At 40.9% G+C, this 18,004-nt stretch overlaps 1 protein-coding gene across 4 annotated transcripts in view; it reads left to right on the top strand.

The window, feature by feature from the left end:
• TDRD3 (tudor domain containing 3) overlaps nucleotides 1-17,347 on the top strand; it is a 124,329-nt gene extending 106,982 nt beyond the window's left edge. For 2 of the 4 annotated variants that reach the window (XM_045287151.1, XM_045287150.1), the window contains exons 12-13: nucleotides 11,378-11,497; nucleotides 17,092-17,347. In XM_045287151.1, the coding sequence (XP_045143086.1) occupies nucleotides 11,378-11,497; nucleotides 17,092-17,118 (147 nt within the window). In that variant the 3' untranslated portion in view covers nucleotides 17,119-17,347. Of the gene's footprint in view, nucleotides 1-11,373; nucleotides 11,498-17,091 lie in introns of all 4 variants that reach the window. The other 2 variants (XM_030884718.2, XM_045287149.1) reach the window with 1 other exon arrangement.
• Nucleotides 17,348-18,004: the final 657 nt, after the last annotated feature.

Raw genomic sequence — 18,004 nt, 5'->3', positions numbered from 1 at the left:
AAACAATTTTCATTTACCTAAGTTGATGGAAATTCCTTACTCTGATTATTTTTAGGAAAGTCTTTGTTCTGTACCATTTTCCTCATATCTTTCAAGAATGATTGAGAAGGCCTTGTAAATTGGAAAGATGATTTTAAAAAAAACACCTTTATACACTGAACTTTATATCAATATCAAGGAAAATTCATAAATCCAATAATAAGAGTAAACTCCATTGAATCTCAAGATGATATGTTGCTATTTTCTACTAACTTATTGAGAAAAAGTGGTGTCAGGGTGCGATGTAATAATGATGAGAAATACAATCTTCCTCTAGTTCCTAAAGGTTTCCTCCCCGCTCCCACTACCATGACTTCTATCTTGCAAGACTGGCTAGACCAGAGGAAGTACACTGGTACAGATAGGAACTGAAAATACAGGGAATCCAGGACGGATGAGCCCTATAGGACCAGTGGTGTGAGTGGCAAAACAGGGAGGGTAAAGGGAGAATGGGTAGGAAAGAGGGAACCGATTACATGGAACTGTGTGTGACCTCCTCCCTGGGAGACAGACAACCGAAGAGTGGATGAAGGGAGACGTCGGACAGGGCAAGATATGACAAAATACCAATTTATAAACTATCAAGGGCTCATGCGGGAGGGGGGAGCGGGGAGGGAGGGGGAAAATGAGGACCTAATGTCGGGGCTTTAAATGGAGAGAAAATGTTTTGAGAAACGATGTACAAATGCGCTTTACACAATTGATGTGTGTATGGATTGGGATAACAGTTGTATGAGCCCCTAATAAAATGTTTAAAAAAAAAAAAATGGTTGGGGATGGAAAGATTGGAATTGTTTCAATTGTTATATCCTGGTTATAATTGAAATATTCATTGTGTTCTAGATACCACATATAAGTACATTCATTCAATTTCTATAGTTTCAAGATTAAACGACATTTTAGCTACAGTCCAACCGTAACCCACGTAATTGGTAGTGTTCTTCCATTCTGCCAAGAAAAAGCAAACAAGCCACTGAAATAAGTTACAAAAACAGAATACAATATTCTTTCGTTATTAGGACTACCCCGTTGGTGAACTCCTGTGTCAAAATAATGTTTGCCATTGCTTCACTGTCTCGAACTGGGGCTAAATTTAACAATTTTGTGCATACATTGGAAATAAAAGTTTCTGCAAATATAGAATACAATGGACCTAAGAAAGATTGTAGGAGTTATGCTTGCCGACAAGCACAGCGTGCACACGCAGTGACTGCACAGCTGCTCAAACATTAAGGCACAAGAAATAATCGTATCCTGGGCCTGGCAGGCCTTGCTAAGAATATTATTTTGAGAACTAGGTTAAAGAAACCAACACCCGATGATTTTTGGTCAAGGTGATTCCAACTCAGCAACTCGCTAGCACAGAGTGCAAACAGCCCGACGGGTTTGCCAAAACTCAAGCCCAACCTACTGCCATCACAGCAGCTCCTACTCATAGCCTCCCGCGAGGGCAGAAGAGAACTAACTGCACCGTGGGTTTCCAAGACTGTGGGTTTCCAAGACTGTAACTCTTTCTGAGAGTAGAAGGGCCTCGTCTTTCTTCACAGAGCAGCTGGTGCTTTCGAACTGCTGGCCTTATGGTTAGCAGCAGCCCAACATGAACCCACGTGGGCCATCAGGGTTCTCAAGGCTTTCCTATTTACAGAAGCAGACTGCTGGGTGTAGCTGGTGGATTTGAACCTCCAACCTTTCAGCTGTCAAGTGTTACCAGAGTTTTTCAAATTGTGAAAAATTGGTGTGTAATGGAAAAGATTATCAAGATGATGGCGTTCCTAGAAATAATGGTATTTGACAAATTATTGTGGGAATCCGGTCTTTTGTTTCTAATGGAACATTTAGAAGCGTTAAGGAAAGAGGCTCAACTAGAGGATGTAGGTAGAAGTTATAGGCTGCAGATTCGCTTTTTCTAGTCCAAGATACAGAGCAGTGCAGGGGAGATGCCCGGCTGAGGAAGCCCGAAAGCTTCCATACCAGAGTGCTTGCAGTGGAAGCAGAATGGCCACCTGTAGATGAGGCAGTGACTGTGGGGTAACTCACCTTTTTAGATCTGTGTTTTTATTAACTAACATGCTAGATCTGTCAGGTTTTTAACATTTGTTATCTTCTTCATTTTTCCCTAAAGAGGAATAATAATAGTTCACTATGGAAACAGTGCTAGTTGTGGGTGGTAGGACTAGGGGCTACATGCGATGGTGATGTTTGTAGCTTTGGGACTATACCTGCTTTAAAGTGGAACCCCCCCTTCCCCACACCCCCACCCCCACCCCCAGTCCCGGTTTTAAAAGTTTTCCTCGCAGCCTTATTCTTCTGAACTCTCAATAGAGATCAGAAGCCATCAGCAGTGGGTTTATTTCTGCATTATTAATACTGCAACTTCAGTAGAATTACAGCAAGCATTTCACACCACAGCTTCCTTCGTCATGCCAGTCCACAGTAATGTTTAACAACAAAGATCTGACCATTATTTTATCAGTCCTGACATGGACATTTGTTTCTAATTCCGTTTCTTAGGCCTTGGATCTTGTAGGTCACTGCAGCATAGCACACAGCCTGCCTGGAGCAATCAGTTATACAGACTGCATATGGAGGGCATGTTCAGTACAAAACAGTCTGGAGTTGTGATCATTATTATTACCTTCAGAAAAAGAATTAATTGGCCTACCTAAAAATTATGTTAGATATGTTACTACCATGCTAGATACAAAAATGATACAAATTATGAGAGAGTGAAATAGTCGACCACTTGGATCACTGCTCACATAGCCTACAGGAGTCCAGAGCGTCCCAGCTCAATTGGCAGATGTGGGCCAGCACCTGCTTTGGCAGAGAGGATTTTCGGGCTCTGACCTGAAAGCTTGTCAACTGGCAGAGGACAGACATGTATACTGTGCAATATTAATCATCATTACTACACTTCTGCCTTTTTAACATTCTCCACAGCGGTTTTCTTTATATGGCATTTTATTAAAACATTAAGGCTCTGATCTAAAGGCAGGATGTTTAAAGAGGTTAATCAAGTTAATTTATTTTTAGCTTCCTTCTAAAAAGTCATGTTTTATGCACAGGCTGTCTTCAACTTTTGATTGACAATTTCCAACTGAGTCCTTTGGTCCTGTTCCCCTGCTCCCCTCCCCCACCCCCTTTGCACTGGTTTCCAAATAATTGTTTCAGAAAAGGAAAAAGATAATAAACACTTGTATGGATAGGATGAACGATAAAGTTGTTTGTTTTGTCTGTAGATTGCCTTTGAATCTCTGGAGAACTGAAATGGCCAGAACTACTCTCCTTGGCTAGGCTCCTGCACTTTCTCTAGTGGCTGCTCCTCTCTCCCTCGTGCCCAGTACAAATTCAGAGGTAGTTTTACGACTGGCTCCCTCGCTGATTTCCAGTAAAATCTTTGAGTCTGGATAGTTTTAGCTGAAGTGTGCATTAGATGTTGACTTAGAGTTGTTGAGTTCCATAGAGATTGTTTTTTTATTTGTTAAGTTCTTCATATCCTTTTAGTAAACCTATGAGACCAAACTCTTTTGTATGTGAAGAAATTGAGACTAGAAGAGCAGTTGAGTTGCAGTCCAGCAAGTGGTGGAATCCAGATCTGGGACTGATTAAAGGAAGTGGAGTCAACCATTCCAGCCATGATGGAACCTCTCCTCAGGAAATCTCCGTGCAGTTTAGGGTCCTTTTGAGCAGGAAGGTTTACTGACTAAAGATTTGGGGATATTTTTAACCTTGAGCAGAAATAGGAAATGATTTCTAGCGAGGTACACAATTTTATAACTCATTCGTTCTTCAGCAATGATGATTATTACATGGTGTCTATTTTCACTAGCTCAGCCGGTTATTTACAATCGGCTGTAAGTTAGCTATGGGGGAGTCGGGCTGGGTGGGGGGGTGGAGGATGCAAAGTGGAGACAGAAAGGAAGCTATAGGTTATGTGAGACAATGTAAAGAACTTTGGATTAGGCCTGTTCAGGGAACCCACTGTAGTGGGGCCGTTTCCTAAGTATGGAGATTGGAGTTTAGTTCCTTCTCCGGTCAAATGTTGAAGATTGACTAATTCAATGCATTGTTGCAAGGACCAAATAAGACACCATGTAAAATCTGAGGTGCACCGTAGAAAAATGTGCATTTCCTCATCCCAAGTTATAGATAAAGTCAGATGTGATTTTGAGTGAAAGAGGGATTCATAGCTTTTATCATTTGTCATTTAACAAAGAAGGCCTTGTTCCTGCTTTCTTTGGGGTACTAAATTATGTTAGTTAAAGTATGCTTGCAGCCCTTTGATGTGTAATGGAATTGTCACGAGTGCTTAAACTGCTGCAAATAGCTGCTATTAAAGCAGAAAAGAAAAGAAAATCTTAACACCACATTAGAGAAAAGATGGTCCCGTCTTCTTGCTTTTCCTGTCATTTACAAATCCAGTTATTCTCCCCTGTTGAAGTTTAGTTGCTTTCAATCGTGTCTCAGTTGGCAGAATGTAGAATGAAACAAACCCTTTGCTGGGTGATTTCATAGCAAGGTCTTACAGAATCACCAATTTTAATTTAATGTGATTATGGGAAAAATAATACACTTTCTCTTGAAGCTGTATTAGGTGTTTTTCCGGGTTTTTTTTTTTTTGTCTATGAACGCCTGTGACAGCAAGTCGAAAGAGAGTTTGGGGGTCGGGGGAAGGGAGACTACGTCAAGGAGTCCATATAAAAAAAGAATGTTTGGAAACTGATTGTGCTAGCAATCATACATTCTACTTGAAGTGATTGAACTATGAAATAATGTCTTATATGTATTAAATCCCAAGTAATAAAAAAAGAGTGAGAACTTTGATGCATATGTTTTAGAAATTGAGCATTCTTTTGAAAGGTAAAATTATTCTGAAATAACCGACATTTTGAAAAATAGTTAATTTTTTGAAATTGAAAAAAAAAGATGATCTGAGGAGCATCGTTGAATTGCCCCACCGCCCTCCTGAACGTCTGCCTGATACAGGACAGAGAACGCTGTGTTATGCCGGCCATGTGTTTTGAAGAGGTCTGGTAGTTTTCCCAGTCATTAGACTTTCTTTTTTCTTGAATTGATGTATGTATTTTGTTGCCGTAAGCTGTTTGGATTTGAATAAGACCTTGTGTGAGATAGTGCATGGTGGTACATGAGAGCCTTAGGAGAAGGGAGACTACTTTCCTGCTATATCTTATCCTAAAATGAAGTTTAGTCTTGCCGAAAGCTTCAAAAATGGAATACGCTAGTTTTAGTCTAAAATTTTACTCATTTAAAAAATATATGACATTTTCTTTCTTATGTATACTGAGGAAGCCAACTCCACCCTGCCCATGTAGGCACTTAAGGTGAGTTTTTATGATCAGATGAGGTATTTAATTGGCGGGGATCAAAAGAAAGGTGTGGATTTTCTCTGGGATAGAAGGCAAAGACACCAGGTCTGTGTTCTTTCACAGCCAGAGACCTGGGTTCTACTTTTCTTCGCCAGCCTCACTTTCTGATTAGTCAACCCTTTTGGCTTAATAATGAATCCCTATTGTACAGCAGAGGCTGACCCAGGTCAGGTTTTTTTATTTTGTCTTTTGTTTTTGTGCATTAGTGTCATCAGGAGCCCTGGTGGCATAGTGGTTCTGCATTGGGCTGCTCCCCACAAGGCCCAGAGTTCAAAACCATCAGCCACTCAGTAGGAAGTAGGGGAGGGTAGACAGGACTTGGTACTCGTGTAAAGAGTTACAGCCTGAAAAACCCACAGGGGTAGTTCGGCCCTGTCCTATAGGGTTGCTATGAGTCAGCATCGACTCAATGGAAGAGAATGAGTGAGTGGTCTGTGCATTAGGGTCTTCTGGCTTAATAAGGATTAAGGTAGAGAAAGTCAAGGTGTGCTCTTTCACACACCTAAGTATAAATACTATACACTAAGTTTCATATTAGAGTTCTACATAAAGTTGCATCTGAATGAGGTCTGTCACATTTACCAAAATAGTAAGTTTTCTTGATAGATGTTAGCTGATTCCCAGTCCAGCTCTGGAACTCAGAATTGCCTGTGTCTCACCCTCCTTACTTGGAAGCAGAGTGAAGGGCAGAGAAGACTAAGAGTTGGAAGATTTGTGCTCTAGGTTAGGTTATGGTATGAATTGCTGGAACAAACAGTAGCTTCTGAGTAAGTTGAATTAAGTTCTTTCCAAAAGTTCTGTTTCACAATCTTTGTTCCCAGGTTTGTTTTGTGGTAGGACTGAATTTCAACCCATTTTTTAACCAAGGATAACTGGCAAGCTCAGGCTCAGGGCTGGTGGTACTTCTGAACCTTCGTGGACCACATGTCAATTGGTCATCTGCACAGAAAACCGGGCTGGTGCCCGCTTCACTTTTACTTTCCCTCCGCAGCTGCTCCAATGTGAGGGCGCTTCAAAAGTTCATGGAAAACAGAAACTGAAAGTTGGCGGAATTCTTCCACCAGCTTTTTGAGTCTACCTTGAATATTGATATAATTAATATAAAATGCACCATTAATTTTTTTAACTTTTGGAATTAATGACATGATGTTTTAGGAAAGCAAATTTGTCTTTGAAGTAATTGTTTACTTTGGTTTATAATAAAATTATCCCTAACAACTGACTACACAAGATAAACCATTTAGGCCAGGGGTGGGGAACCTTTATTTCTGCCAAGGGCCATTTAGATATTTATGACGTCAATTTGGGGCCACACTGGTCAAACATGTCGCACTCCTAAGATGGTCGCTGGGAGTGCTTCTCTTGGCTGAGGGGTTGGTGTTAGCTGGTGGTGACTTCACGGGCCTTATCTGACCTGCGGGCTAGATGTTCCCCGTCCCTGCGCTAGGCACAAGTTGGCCGGAAAATTCACAGACCAGGTGGTTTACATGGAAATCCTGGAAGGAGAGAAGTACTTAGTAGTATTTCATTGTTCAAAATGTCCTAAATTTCAGGGATTATTGTGAGTTTACATGGTATACATTTCATATGCTGTCTTTTGACTCTACAAAATTTATATAAAGGGACTGTCCCTACAACATTTGAATTAAATATCAAGAAAATAACTACTGAAGGGCAGGTGCTAATATCAAGCTTTTCTACATAGAGAATTGCTGTCCCTATTAACCCAATACCTGAAAAATGTCTCCTCCAAAAGTATGACTATGCACTAGTGCTGAAAGAATGATACTTTAATATAAGACAATCCATTGCAGTGTCAGCCTGAGCAATAGCCGGAGCAGGAGAGAACACAGTGTGTATTGTTAGCAGTAAAAACATCCAAAAAGTGTTAGGCCAGCATTTCGGCCCTAAAGACAGAGGCAAAGGCAGATGTGTCCACAAAGAAGGGACAAGGGTGCCCAATCCTTTGCCAGACACCCAGGTACCCAGACAGGAAGAGGTAGGTTCCTCTCCATCCTTGTCTGGTTCAAGATTAGTGCTGTTGAGCCCACTGTTGAGTCTTTGTTGTCGGAAGCTATTCTGTGCATTATAGGATGTGTGGCGGTAACCTTGGCCTCTACCCACTAGTTGCATGTATCCCGCCCAGTTGTGACAACCAGAAACACCTCTAGATGTTGGCAAAAGCCTCCCTAGGTGAGAACCACAGATCTGTCTCCTACCTTACAGTTCTGACTTAAGGTATGTGTAATATTAGTATAATAGAGAACCTGGCCTCTGTTTCAGTATGCCTCACCCCTTCCACCGAGAGAGAGGCGATCCAGATTCCAAGTGGCCAGTCTGTAATCAGCTGTTGTAATAACAGCATGTTTATAAATTGGGGCATATATAATGGTCTTTGTTCTTACTGCAGATACAGTGAGCATTAATGAGGATACAGTGTGTCTTGTCAGATGTGCTTCATAGATGAAGTTGTGTATCTTCTGGTCCCACGGTGATGCAGTTTCACATGTGCAGGCACACTTTCGCAGATATTGTGTGTTTTATAAACTGAAAGTTTGTGGCAGCGCTGTACCAGCAAGTCTATCAGTGTGCTTTTTCCAAAAGCGTGGCCTCACTTCTCTCCTCTGTGCCATATTTTTGTAATTCTCACAATATTTCAAACTGTTTCAGAATGCTGTTGCACACTTATATGTACTGGGAAACCAACAATTTGTGTGACTTAATTTATTGCAATATTTACTTTATTGGGGCAGCCCAGAACCAAATCCACAGCATCCCTGAGGGGTGCCTGTGTGCTTACTGTTTGATTCATGCTTGATGTCATGGTGGTTACTGTATTTGAACTTTTGCATTAAAAGGAACAATATAAATTAGAGTATTGGATTGAAAAGAAGATATATTTTGAATGTATATTAATATTTTAAAGCAAGATTTTATCTGATAGCATAATGTAGTTTAGGTGAGTAAAAACATCCAAGTTCCCATCAGATGGTTTTAATCTCAAAAGTTGACTTGGAGATAACATGGGAAGATTTCAGTTTGTGATGGTAGTACAAGTGTTATTCAGAGCCCAGGCCTGAGAGCCATCTAATAAGATGGTCCTGGTCTTGCCTGGGCCACGAATGAGCTCTGTGACTTAGGGCAAATCACAGACCTCTCTGGATTCTCGGAGCCCTCGTTTGTCATTTCTAGTGTTTAGGAGGCAGGAGGGCATAACAGAACTGTCAAAGATGGTTCCAGCTCCAAAAGTAGGGCCAGAATTAAAAAACACGTTTGTGAGCTATGAAATTCCTTCCTTCCTTCCTACCTTTGCTCCCTCCCTCCCTTTCTGTCTCCTCCCCTTCCTCCCTCCCTCTCTGTCTCTCGTTCTCTCTGTCTCTGTTTTTAATCTGTTACAAAGTACTGCAAGAAGAGAAACAAGGTATAAATTTTATTCAAAGATGACTCAAAGGAAAGTAAACTGCTTTATATACTGACCTGTATGTTTCAGGAAATGGAAAGAGATAGTAATTTGATGCTAAAAACGGATGGCTCTAGTCTCTAAGAAGTGGTGGCTGTGCTCTGCAGGAGGAATATTTAAACGCTGAAAAGGCACAGATCGTGCCGTTGACAATAACTGGGAACTGACTGTCAGGATCATCTTTTTGGCTCCCACTTTGCTTAAAAAGATTGTGAAAACATCAAATAAAGTTAAAGAGATATCATGGTTGGTCATGTTTATAAACCCACTTAATTGGCTCTGGATAACATTTTCTGTAACTATTTTAAATATGGTAGAGACAACTTTTCAAATAGTAATGGCATATTTATTAGATAAATACAACTCACTCATTCTGCAAGTACCAGCTCCTCTGGCTTCCCCGGGCGTTTCATTGGTAGTGCACCTGATTGGATGCCCCAGTAGGTGTTGTGGCTAGAGGTGGCGAACAGTAACGGTCCATTCCAATTCCTAAGATAGTCACTTCATCTCCTGCAGTACCAAATAGATTCCCATTCTTCTCAGCCCATAGGCAGAGCATCAGCTGTTGTCATTTGTCATAAAATTAAATAGCTCCTTTTAAAATGTAGCTATGATATTTGATGATGATCCTTCAGAGCAGTGACCAGAATAAGAAAACACAAATCTCTCCTTCCCTAAACACTGTTGTGTATTTCTTCTTGCATTTTAATTGCTTTATCACATTATACCCTTCATAACAATGCATCTAAACATTTTGAGATTGATTGAAAGTCGTACAGGGAGAGAGGCTGTAGAATGTACTTAAATCATAACATTTAATGTACATATTACATCATTGCCAGTTTCACCATTCTCTTATTCAGGAACTGATTGTGCCTTAAGCACTATCACTCATTTTTGACTACCAGCTTAGTACTCTTTTTACATGCAATCTGAGATTTAAAGATTTTAGTAGCAGTGTTTGAATTCCAAATCTGTGTTTGCCTTAGAAATATTAGGGCAAAGTCACAAAGGAACCCTGGGCTTTATATAAAGTAGAAATAATAGCTCTTTCTTAAGAATACTGTGGAGGGTGCTTAGTAATGAGAATTATGTCCATGCCAAGTATAAAATACCACCGCTCACTAATGGATTTGATGAGGTGATGTTAGGATCGTTCTGTTTCCATCAGGCCAAATTGCAGTTGTTAGATCAGTAAAAATGTAAAGAATAGACCTCAGTCTTTCATAAAATTTCCTGTGCTATTAATAGGATCAGTGGCAAGGAGTCGGAGGGGAAAGAAGATTCAAAGATAAAGTGAAGAGGAAGAAGAGATAGGATGAATTTCTCAAATCATGCAAATTACCGTGCTCTGAAATTCAGTGGGCATTTAAAATATGTAGTGAAATAGATGATGTCTCTTTCATAAACAAAATTGAAAACCAGTTTTTTTCCCTCTCTCTAAGAAACATACTTATAGCTGTATTAATTTAAAAACACCAAAATAACAGGGTGGCAGCACTCAGTAAGAAACCACTGTGGCTTTTGGCTACATTTCTGTTGCTTTTAAGACCTTCTCAAATATTATAATTAACTCTACTCTTCTGCTGTTTTAATCTGCTTATCCTAATTTCCCCATGCTATTCCTTGAGCTGGTAGATCGACGCCCTCAGCAAGGCGGGGAAATGAGAAGAAAATCATTTTGTGTCTTACTGTGGTGATCTCTCTGTGTTGCATGAAGCTTTCTGTATATGTAAATTATACTTTTCCCTTTCATCTCAACCCAACATTTTTTCCCTGCCTCTAGATATTAAGGTTTTTAACCACAGTGGAATTTTCATCAGATGAGGACATACAGCTGACACTCCGACTTCTTTTTCCACATCTTATCGAAACCCATTTCCCATGATAGAAACCTAGAAATATTTAGAACCCCAAATATTGAAGAATATTTGTATTACAACATTTGCTCCTCTCTGTTTTCACCGCCTTCTGTCAAATCATTTGGTGAGATATGCTTAGTATTATTTTGAGATAATTTCCTTTTTGGGGATTAAATTGGAGTCTAATCACTAGACATTCCATTTATCTTTTACCAAGAAAGGAGCCCTGGTGGCATCAAGGTTACACCTTGGGCGCTACCCGCAAGGTCAGCAGTTTGAAACCACCAGCCCCTCCTCAGGAGAAAGAAGAGATTTTCTACTCCCCCAAAGAGTTGCTGTTTCAGAAACTCACAGGGGCCAGATGTACTATGTCCTATAGGGTCGATAAGAGTCGGAATTGACTCGATGACCTTGAGTTTGACAATGAGTTTCTTTACCAAGAACCAAAACTAGCTTCAACAATGCTCCTGCCTTCTTGCCTGCCCCCTCCCTTTGCCTTCCTCTATGGCAAAACTTGGCAGATGTGATTCTCAGGGCAGCTTAAAAAAGAATATCATAACATATATTGAACTTCGTAAACGTGGAGGTGTGTTGAACTTGTTAAATCACTGCTGTTTGTAAATAGGAAGAAGGCACCTATGACCAAACGCTGGAGTTCCGCAGAGGAGGTGATGGCCAGCCAAAGCGATCCACGCGGCCGACCCAGCAGTTTTACCAACCGCCCCGGGCGCGGAGCGAGCACTGAAAAGGTAAAGTGGGCATGGTGAAATGGTTTCGGTGTCGCCAAAGATGCTGTTCGCATTTAATTCTCGTGGATTTCTATCGTTTCTTTCTTATTGCGTATCATTGTTGCCGCGCTTTCCAAATTTTTCATGCAGTTGGCAGCATGCCCCGGCTTCGGCTTTGATCCATATGGTGAGCAGTTAGGATGACCTCTCAACCATTTTTTTTTCCTTCCTGACTTCTCCTCTCATCATCCCCAGAGTAATTTCACTAACACCTTTCTGAAGTTATTTTTGCAAAACTGAATATATATCAATAATCCCTGGCTTAAAAGTCCGGTCGACCCCATTGTTTCAGGAGGAGCTTCAAATTCATTGCAAAAGTTGCTGGATTTATCCCCAGACAGTGGAGTTCTTGAGCTCCGCTTCTGCACACACCATGCCTTGAACCCCAGGCGCCCTTCCACAGCGGCGGCTTAGTGCACATGCCCGCCACGCTCTTGGGAAGTGCCATCCTTTCTTATTGCCTATGCAGGTTTCAAGTCCAGTTTCAGATACAAACTGTTTTAAATCCTAAATACTATATAACTTTTCCAGTAGGGATTAGCTATTTCGACTCTTGTGCCTTTCCAGAACTTAAAAAGAATTTTTTTGTTTTTACTTTTTGTGATAATAGAATTAACAAAAACCCTGCTGTTTCAAACTGGCAGACATGAGTTATTTCAGATTACAGTTGTCGTTACAAACTCCTTTTCCAGGAAATCTCTCCCTACGCGTGCTGTCCGCATCCCCCTTTTTTGGTCTGCGCCCTCCCTTCACCAGTGGAAGTGCTGACGTGGGAAAACCAAGAACTGAATAAACACCAATGTTTAAATAAAGGTCAAAGTTTATGTCTATGATTTAATTAATTATAATGCTTTTTTAAAAATGAAAATGAAGTTTCCTGATATCTTCTCAGGGATGGGATGATAACATGGTTTCTTGTTGAAATGTAAGTTTTGTGATGTCTGCTTTTTGCCTGGAAGGCTTCTCTCAGAGTTGAAGAAAGAGAGTTGCTATCTGAAAATCATCTTCAATGGGAAGGAAAATAATAAAACTAAATGGGTAAGGAATAATGGGAGTGATCTGAGGCATCTTAACCTGATAGACAAAGACCTGACTTAATAATATATGTGCAGTAGAAAGCACTTTGGCTATCTTTGATAACATTTCTTTTTTTTTAGTCGTTTTATTAGGGGCTCATACAACTCTTATCACAATCCATACATACATCAATTATGTAAAGCACATTTGTACATTCGTTTTCCTCATCATTCTCAAAACATTTGCTTTCCCCTTAAGCCCCTGGCATCAGCTCCTCATTTTCCCCCTCTCTCCCCGCCCCCTCTTGAACCCTTGATAATTTATAAATTATTATTTTATCATATCTTACAGTGTCCGATGTCTCCCTTCACCCACTTCTCCACTGTCCGTCCCCCAGGGAGGAGGTTATATGTAAATCTTTGTAATCAGTTCCCCCTTTCCATCCCACCCTCCAGTATCGCCACTCTTAGCACTGGTCCTGAAGGGATCTTCCACCCTGGATTCCCTGTGATTCCAGTTCCTATCTGTACCAGTGTACATCTTTGATAACATTTGTATTTTGTCATTATTTCCAGTGCTTTTGAAATGTTTGCTTGGTGTGTGTGTGTGTGTGTGTGTGTGTGTGTGTGTGTGTGTGTTTTAATAATTAGAATCTCTCCATGACAGCTTTTGGTGTAAGTCACTGCAAAGACTTTGTAAGGAGTTGCACTCAGTTCCACGTTTCAGCTCCTCCACCTCCTAATGCTGTTCCCCGTGGTGTGCTTTGCTCCCATTAAGTGATGCTCTCAGATTTCAAACCTACTAGGCCCATGGAGCACTTGAAATGTGGTTATCTATTGATAGGAACTGTAGTTGAAAGATACACACCACTTCTCAAAGATTTAGAACCGAAGGAAGAGAAAACATCTCAATAAAGTTCTCTATGGATTACATGCTGAAATGACAATATTGTGGTTGTCCTGGAGTAAATAAAAAATTATTAAAATGAACTTCACTTATTTACTTTTACTGTTTTTAAAATGTGATTTCATTAAGCACTTGTCAGCAGACAGAGCGATTCATAGCCCCCAGCCGCTCTGAGGGAGACAAGGCATGATTCTTGTGAAGATTACAGTGCAGGGAACATTGTGGGGCAGTTCTGCCCTTACATAGGGTCACTTTGAGTCAGAATCCATTGGACGGCATCCAACAACTAGGACATTAACAATTACTTAATGTCTTGCATTTTATTTCTGTTTGATACTGCTATCCTAAAGCTTTATATCTACTACCACTTCCCCAAAGCTTCACCATTGCTTAAAAATTAGTTCCATCATCCCAAGTGAGGCCAGAATTTCTTCTAGTTTTTAGCTTTTAGCCCCTTGTGTTGTAGTCTGCCTGGAGTGGAAGCCTGGTGCTAATGGATGTCTGAGTCTAGCGAGCTAGTCAGTGTGACCCACTTTTCTTTTTATTGTTGGCTTTTTCTTTGAGCTTTATATAAGACCTCATCAATTAAATAGATGTGACCTACTGCCTACACTGCCACAAAAGACATATATCTCAACTCTGGGCATTTTACTGTAGCACGTTAAGAAGGAACCAAATGATTCATTATTGTCTCCATGACAATTTTTAAGGAAAAACTAAGTACATATAAGAACATCAGCAATTTTGCATTGTGCAAGGTTGAATGTGCACTTCCAAAATAGGCTCAGTGTACTCATATACTTATAATTGAATCCCTTTTAAAGGTAAATGAGGGTTGAGCAAGCCCTCAATCCTCTTAATCTCCCATTAGTTTCTTACATATATTTTATATATCTCATACAAAATTTCAAAGTCTAAGGATGGTGCAGCTAGTTAACACTCAGCTGCTAACTGAAAGGTCGGTGGTTCCAGTTCATCCTGAGGAGCCTTGGAACAAAGTCCTGGCAATCTACTTCCCCAAACTCAGCCATTGAAACCTGGAGGCATGGGCTTGCCATCAGTCCACATGAACTTGATGACATCCATTTGGGGTGTGCAAAAGGATTTTTGGAAAAGAGATAAATACTACTTTAGTGTAAATTGTAAGTCACCGCCCTTGGTCAGTGGAGTTTATTCACACCAAATAATTGTACAGTGAAAACTCTCCTGATAAGTTAAAACCTTACCGTTTTAGTGGTCTGACAGATTTCCGTTGTGCCTGGATGCTGCCTTTGAATCGCATGGTTGATGAACATAATGTGACACACACATTTTGGTTTCCTGACATCAATACGGAAGTTCATTTTGAAAAGGAATCAGGATAGATAACACCATGCACAGAAAATCACTCAGTACCAATCAAAGACCTAGATAGTACAGCTAAATCTACAAGATAATGTAGGGACAAGACTAAGGGACCTGATTTGTGGTATAACTAGCCTGTCAAACACAACTGAAAATACATGAAGCACAATAGGACCTCCTAAAAAGGTATTTATGTACGTCAAAAGACTTTCCCATATGAATAAAATGAGAATGTATAGGAAAAAAATCTTGGGCAACTACATATCTGATAAGGGTCTAATCTCTCAAATATATAGAAAACTCGAACACCTCAACCACAAAAAGACGATCTAATTTTTTTAAAAAATGCAAAGGGCATGGCCAGACTTTTCAGCAATCAGGACATTCAAGCAGATGAAAAGAAGTTCAGAATCATTTCCTGTTGTTATCGCTAGATGCCATCGGATTAGTGCCAACCCTAAGCAATCTGATGTACAACGGCACTAAATACTGCTCGGTTATGCGCCATCCTCACAACTGTGCCCATGCTTGAGCCAGCCATAGCTGCAGCCAGTGCCCATCCATCTCCTTGAGGGCCTGTCCGTAAGAGACAGTGCACATCTCTCCCCTGCAAAAATGGTAGTGATCAACAAATGCTGAAAACAACAAATGCTGGCCAGGTGGCAGGGCAATCCGAGCTCTTCTACTCTGCTGGGGCGACAACAAAGTGGGACAAACACACTGGCAAAGGACATGGTGCTGCTTCAAGAAGATAGAAATGGAAATATCGTATGAAGGAGCAGTTCCATCACTAGGTACCCATCCTAAGAGATAGAAGCAAGGCGCGAACAGATATGTGCATACCTATATTCATTGCCGCAATGAGTCACAACAGCGGGAAAAATAAACATAGACACAAACCCAAGTAACCATCAATGGATGAAGGGATAATGAATGGACAAACATCTATGCCATGAAACCCTACTTGACCCTCGAAAACACTGAGGGACCCACCAACCGTCACTTAGAGGAATCTGGAGGACTTATGCCAACTGAAAAGAAGCCAATTGCAGAAGGACAAATCACACGCGGTCACACTATTATACAAAATGAAGCAGTCAACATTTACCTAAAAACAAAGATGAGAAGGAGAAGGGAAGCTAGGTCTATAGCATCAGAACGAATAGTATCAATAATTAAAATGCTGATAGATTGTGAAAATTGTAACCAATGTCATATAAGAATATGAATTAAAATTGTTTAATGTGAACTTAATTAGCTGTGTAAACTTTCATTAAAACAGTGTAATGTTTTTTCAAAATTAAATGAAGGGAAAATTCATTTTGAGAGGCAACGCCATCATGACGTCATTAAAAACTCCTGTTAGAAAATTTACCCGAGGAAAGGGTGTGGGCCATGCCTGGGCTCCTCTGGCTGCAGTAGGGAGAAGGAGAATCCCATTGGACACCGGCCCTACTCTACTTCTGCATGAGATGAGATGCATTTTCAAAAGTCTTTCTTTTGGCAGTTCGGTCCATCACCCCTCTGCAGAATTTTCTAAACCAGGAAAATGATACGTATGAAGATAACTGCCAGCCGCACTGGCATCATGTGACGATAATAGTACTTTATTTTCTGAGCAGGAGACTATTTTGGGCAGACTGACGGGCTGTTGGCCTGCAACCACAGGAAACCCCACAGGAAAGCCCTGCCCCGGTGTTTTTTCATGCAAGAAGCTAAAACATTGCCGGAGTCCACAGGGCTTCTCTTGCCATTTGTGTCAGTTCCACCTCTGGCACCACTCACAGGTGTTCCAGCTAGACTGCGACCTGATCCAGGTGGAATTGGGCGGCGCGGGAAGTTGGCCTGCGATCAGTTGCCTGTGTGGAGCAGTCCAGTAGCAGAGAGCGGTTCAAAGGGACTGGGGGCGGGGAAGTTGGCGGAGCGGTGGCTCACGGGCAGGCTGCATGTTCTCCGTTGGTAAGGTCATCCTTCAAAAGGGGGTTCACTTCATTCAAGTTCCTGAAACCAACAGGTTTGACACGAAAACCGACTTGGCAAATCTTAGAAGAAGAAAAAAATGTTATTTATTTGCTTAATAATGAAATCATTTTATTGGGGGCTTGTTTGTGCCTTTTTGTTTGCATATGGCTGAAGGAGCGATGTTCTGCATTATAGGAATGTCCACTGCTACGTGAGAGCCGCTGCTCTGTAAACAAACACTTCACAGTCACAGAAATATCTCTTGACAAGTTCCGGAGAAGTCTGTTTGAAAGCTTAATTTTACTTTCTTCTTCTCTTTGAACTAGAGTCTTCATGAAGAATGTAGCAGCTGACTGAAACCTCTGGGTCAAAGCCTGATGAAAACTCCTCTTCCCCCTTCGGATTAAGATGCAGCTGTGGTGGATGGTAGTATTTAAAGGAAAGAAAACAAGAATTCGGAAAAAATAAATTAACATATACGAAGCATAGGAGAATTTATTGAGTTAAATATAGCAAATACCTTTTACAAATGAAAATTTTTTTTCTCCCGCCACCAATAAAACCAGCGTGCTATTATATATATATTGTTTTACTGCAGTTTTTATTTGCCTCACACTGTCTTTTTTGTTTATCTGGTATTAACCCCTAAATTCTTTTTTTTTTAATCATTTTATTAGGGTTTCATACAACTCTTATAACAATCCATACATACATCAGTTGTGTAAAGCACATTTGTACATTCATTGCCCTCATCATTCTCAAAACATTTGCTCTTCACTTAAGCCCATGGCAATAGGACCTCATTTTTTCCTTCCCTCCCTGCGCCCCCCTCCCTCATGAGCCCTTGATAATTTATAAATTATCATTTTGACATATCTTGCCCCATCCGACATCTCCCTTCACCCACTTTTCTATTGTCTGTCCCCCAGAGGAGGTCACATGTAGATCCTTGTAATTGGTTCCCCCTTTCCAACCCACTCTCCCTCTACATTCCCACTATCGCCACTCACACCACTGGTCCTGAAGGGATCATCCGCTCTGGATTCCCTGTTTCCAGTTCCTATCTGTACCAGTGTACATCCTCTGGTCTAGCCAGACTTACAACATAGAATTTGGATGATGATAGTGGGGATGGGGTGGGGGGAAGGAAGCATTTAGGAACTAGAGGAAAGTTGTATTTTTCATCATTGCTACATCACACCCTGACTGGCTCATCTCCTCCCCGAGACCCCTCTGCAA

Source organism: Echinops telfairi, unplaced genomic scaffold (assembly GCF_000313985.2).
Source record: "Echinops telfairi isolate 266 unplaced genomic scaffold, ASM31398v2 ScPeMD7_11;HRSCAF=52, whole genome shotgun sequence".
NCBI classification, from domain to species: Eukaryota; Metazoa; Chordata; class Mammalia; order Afrosoricida; family Tenrecidae; genus Echinops; species Echinops telfairi.
This window is presented reverse-complemented; position numbering and strand designations above follow the sequence as displayed.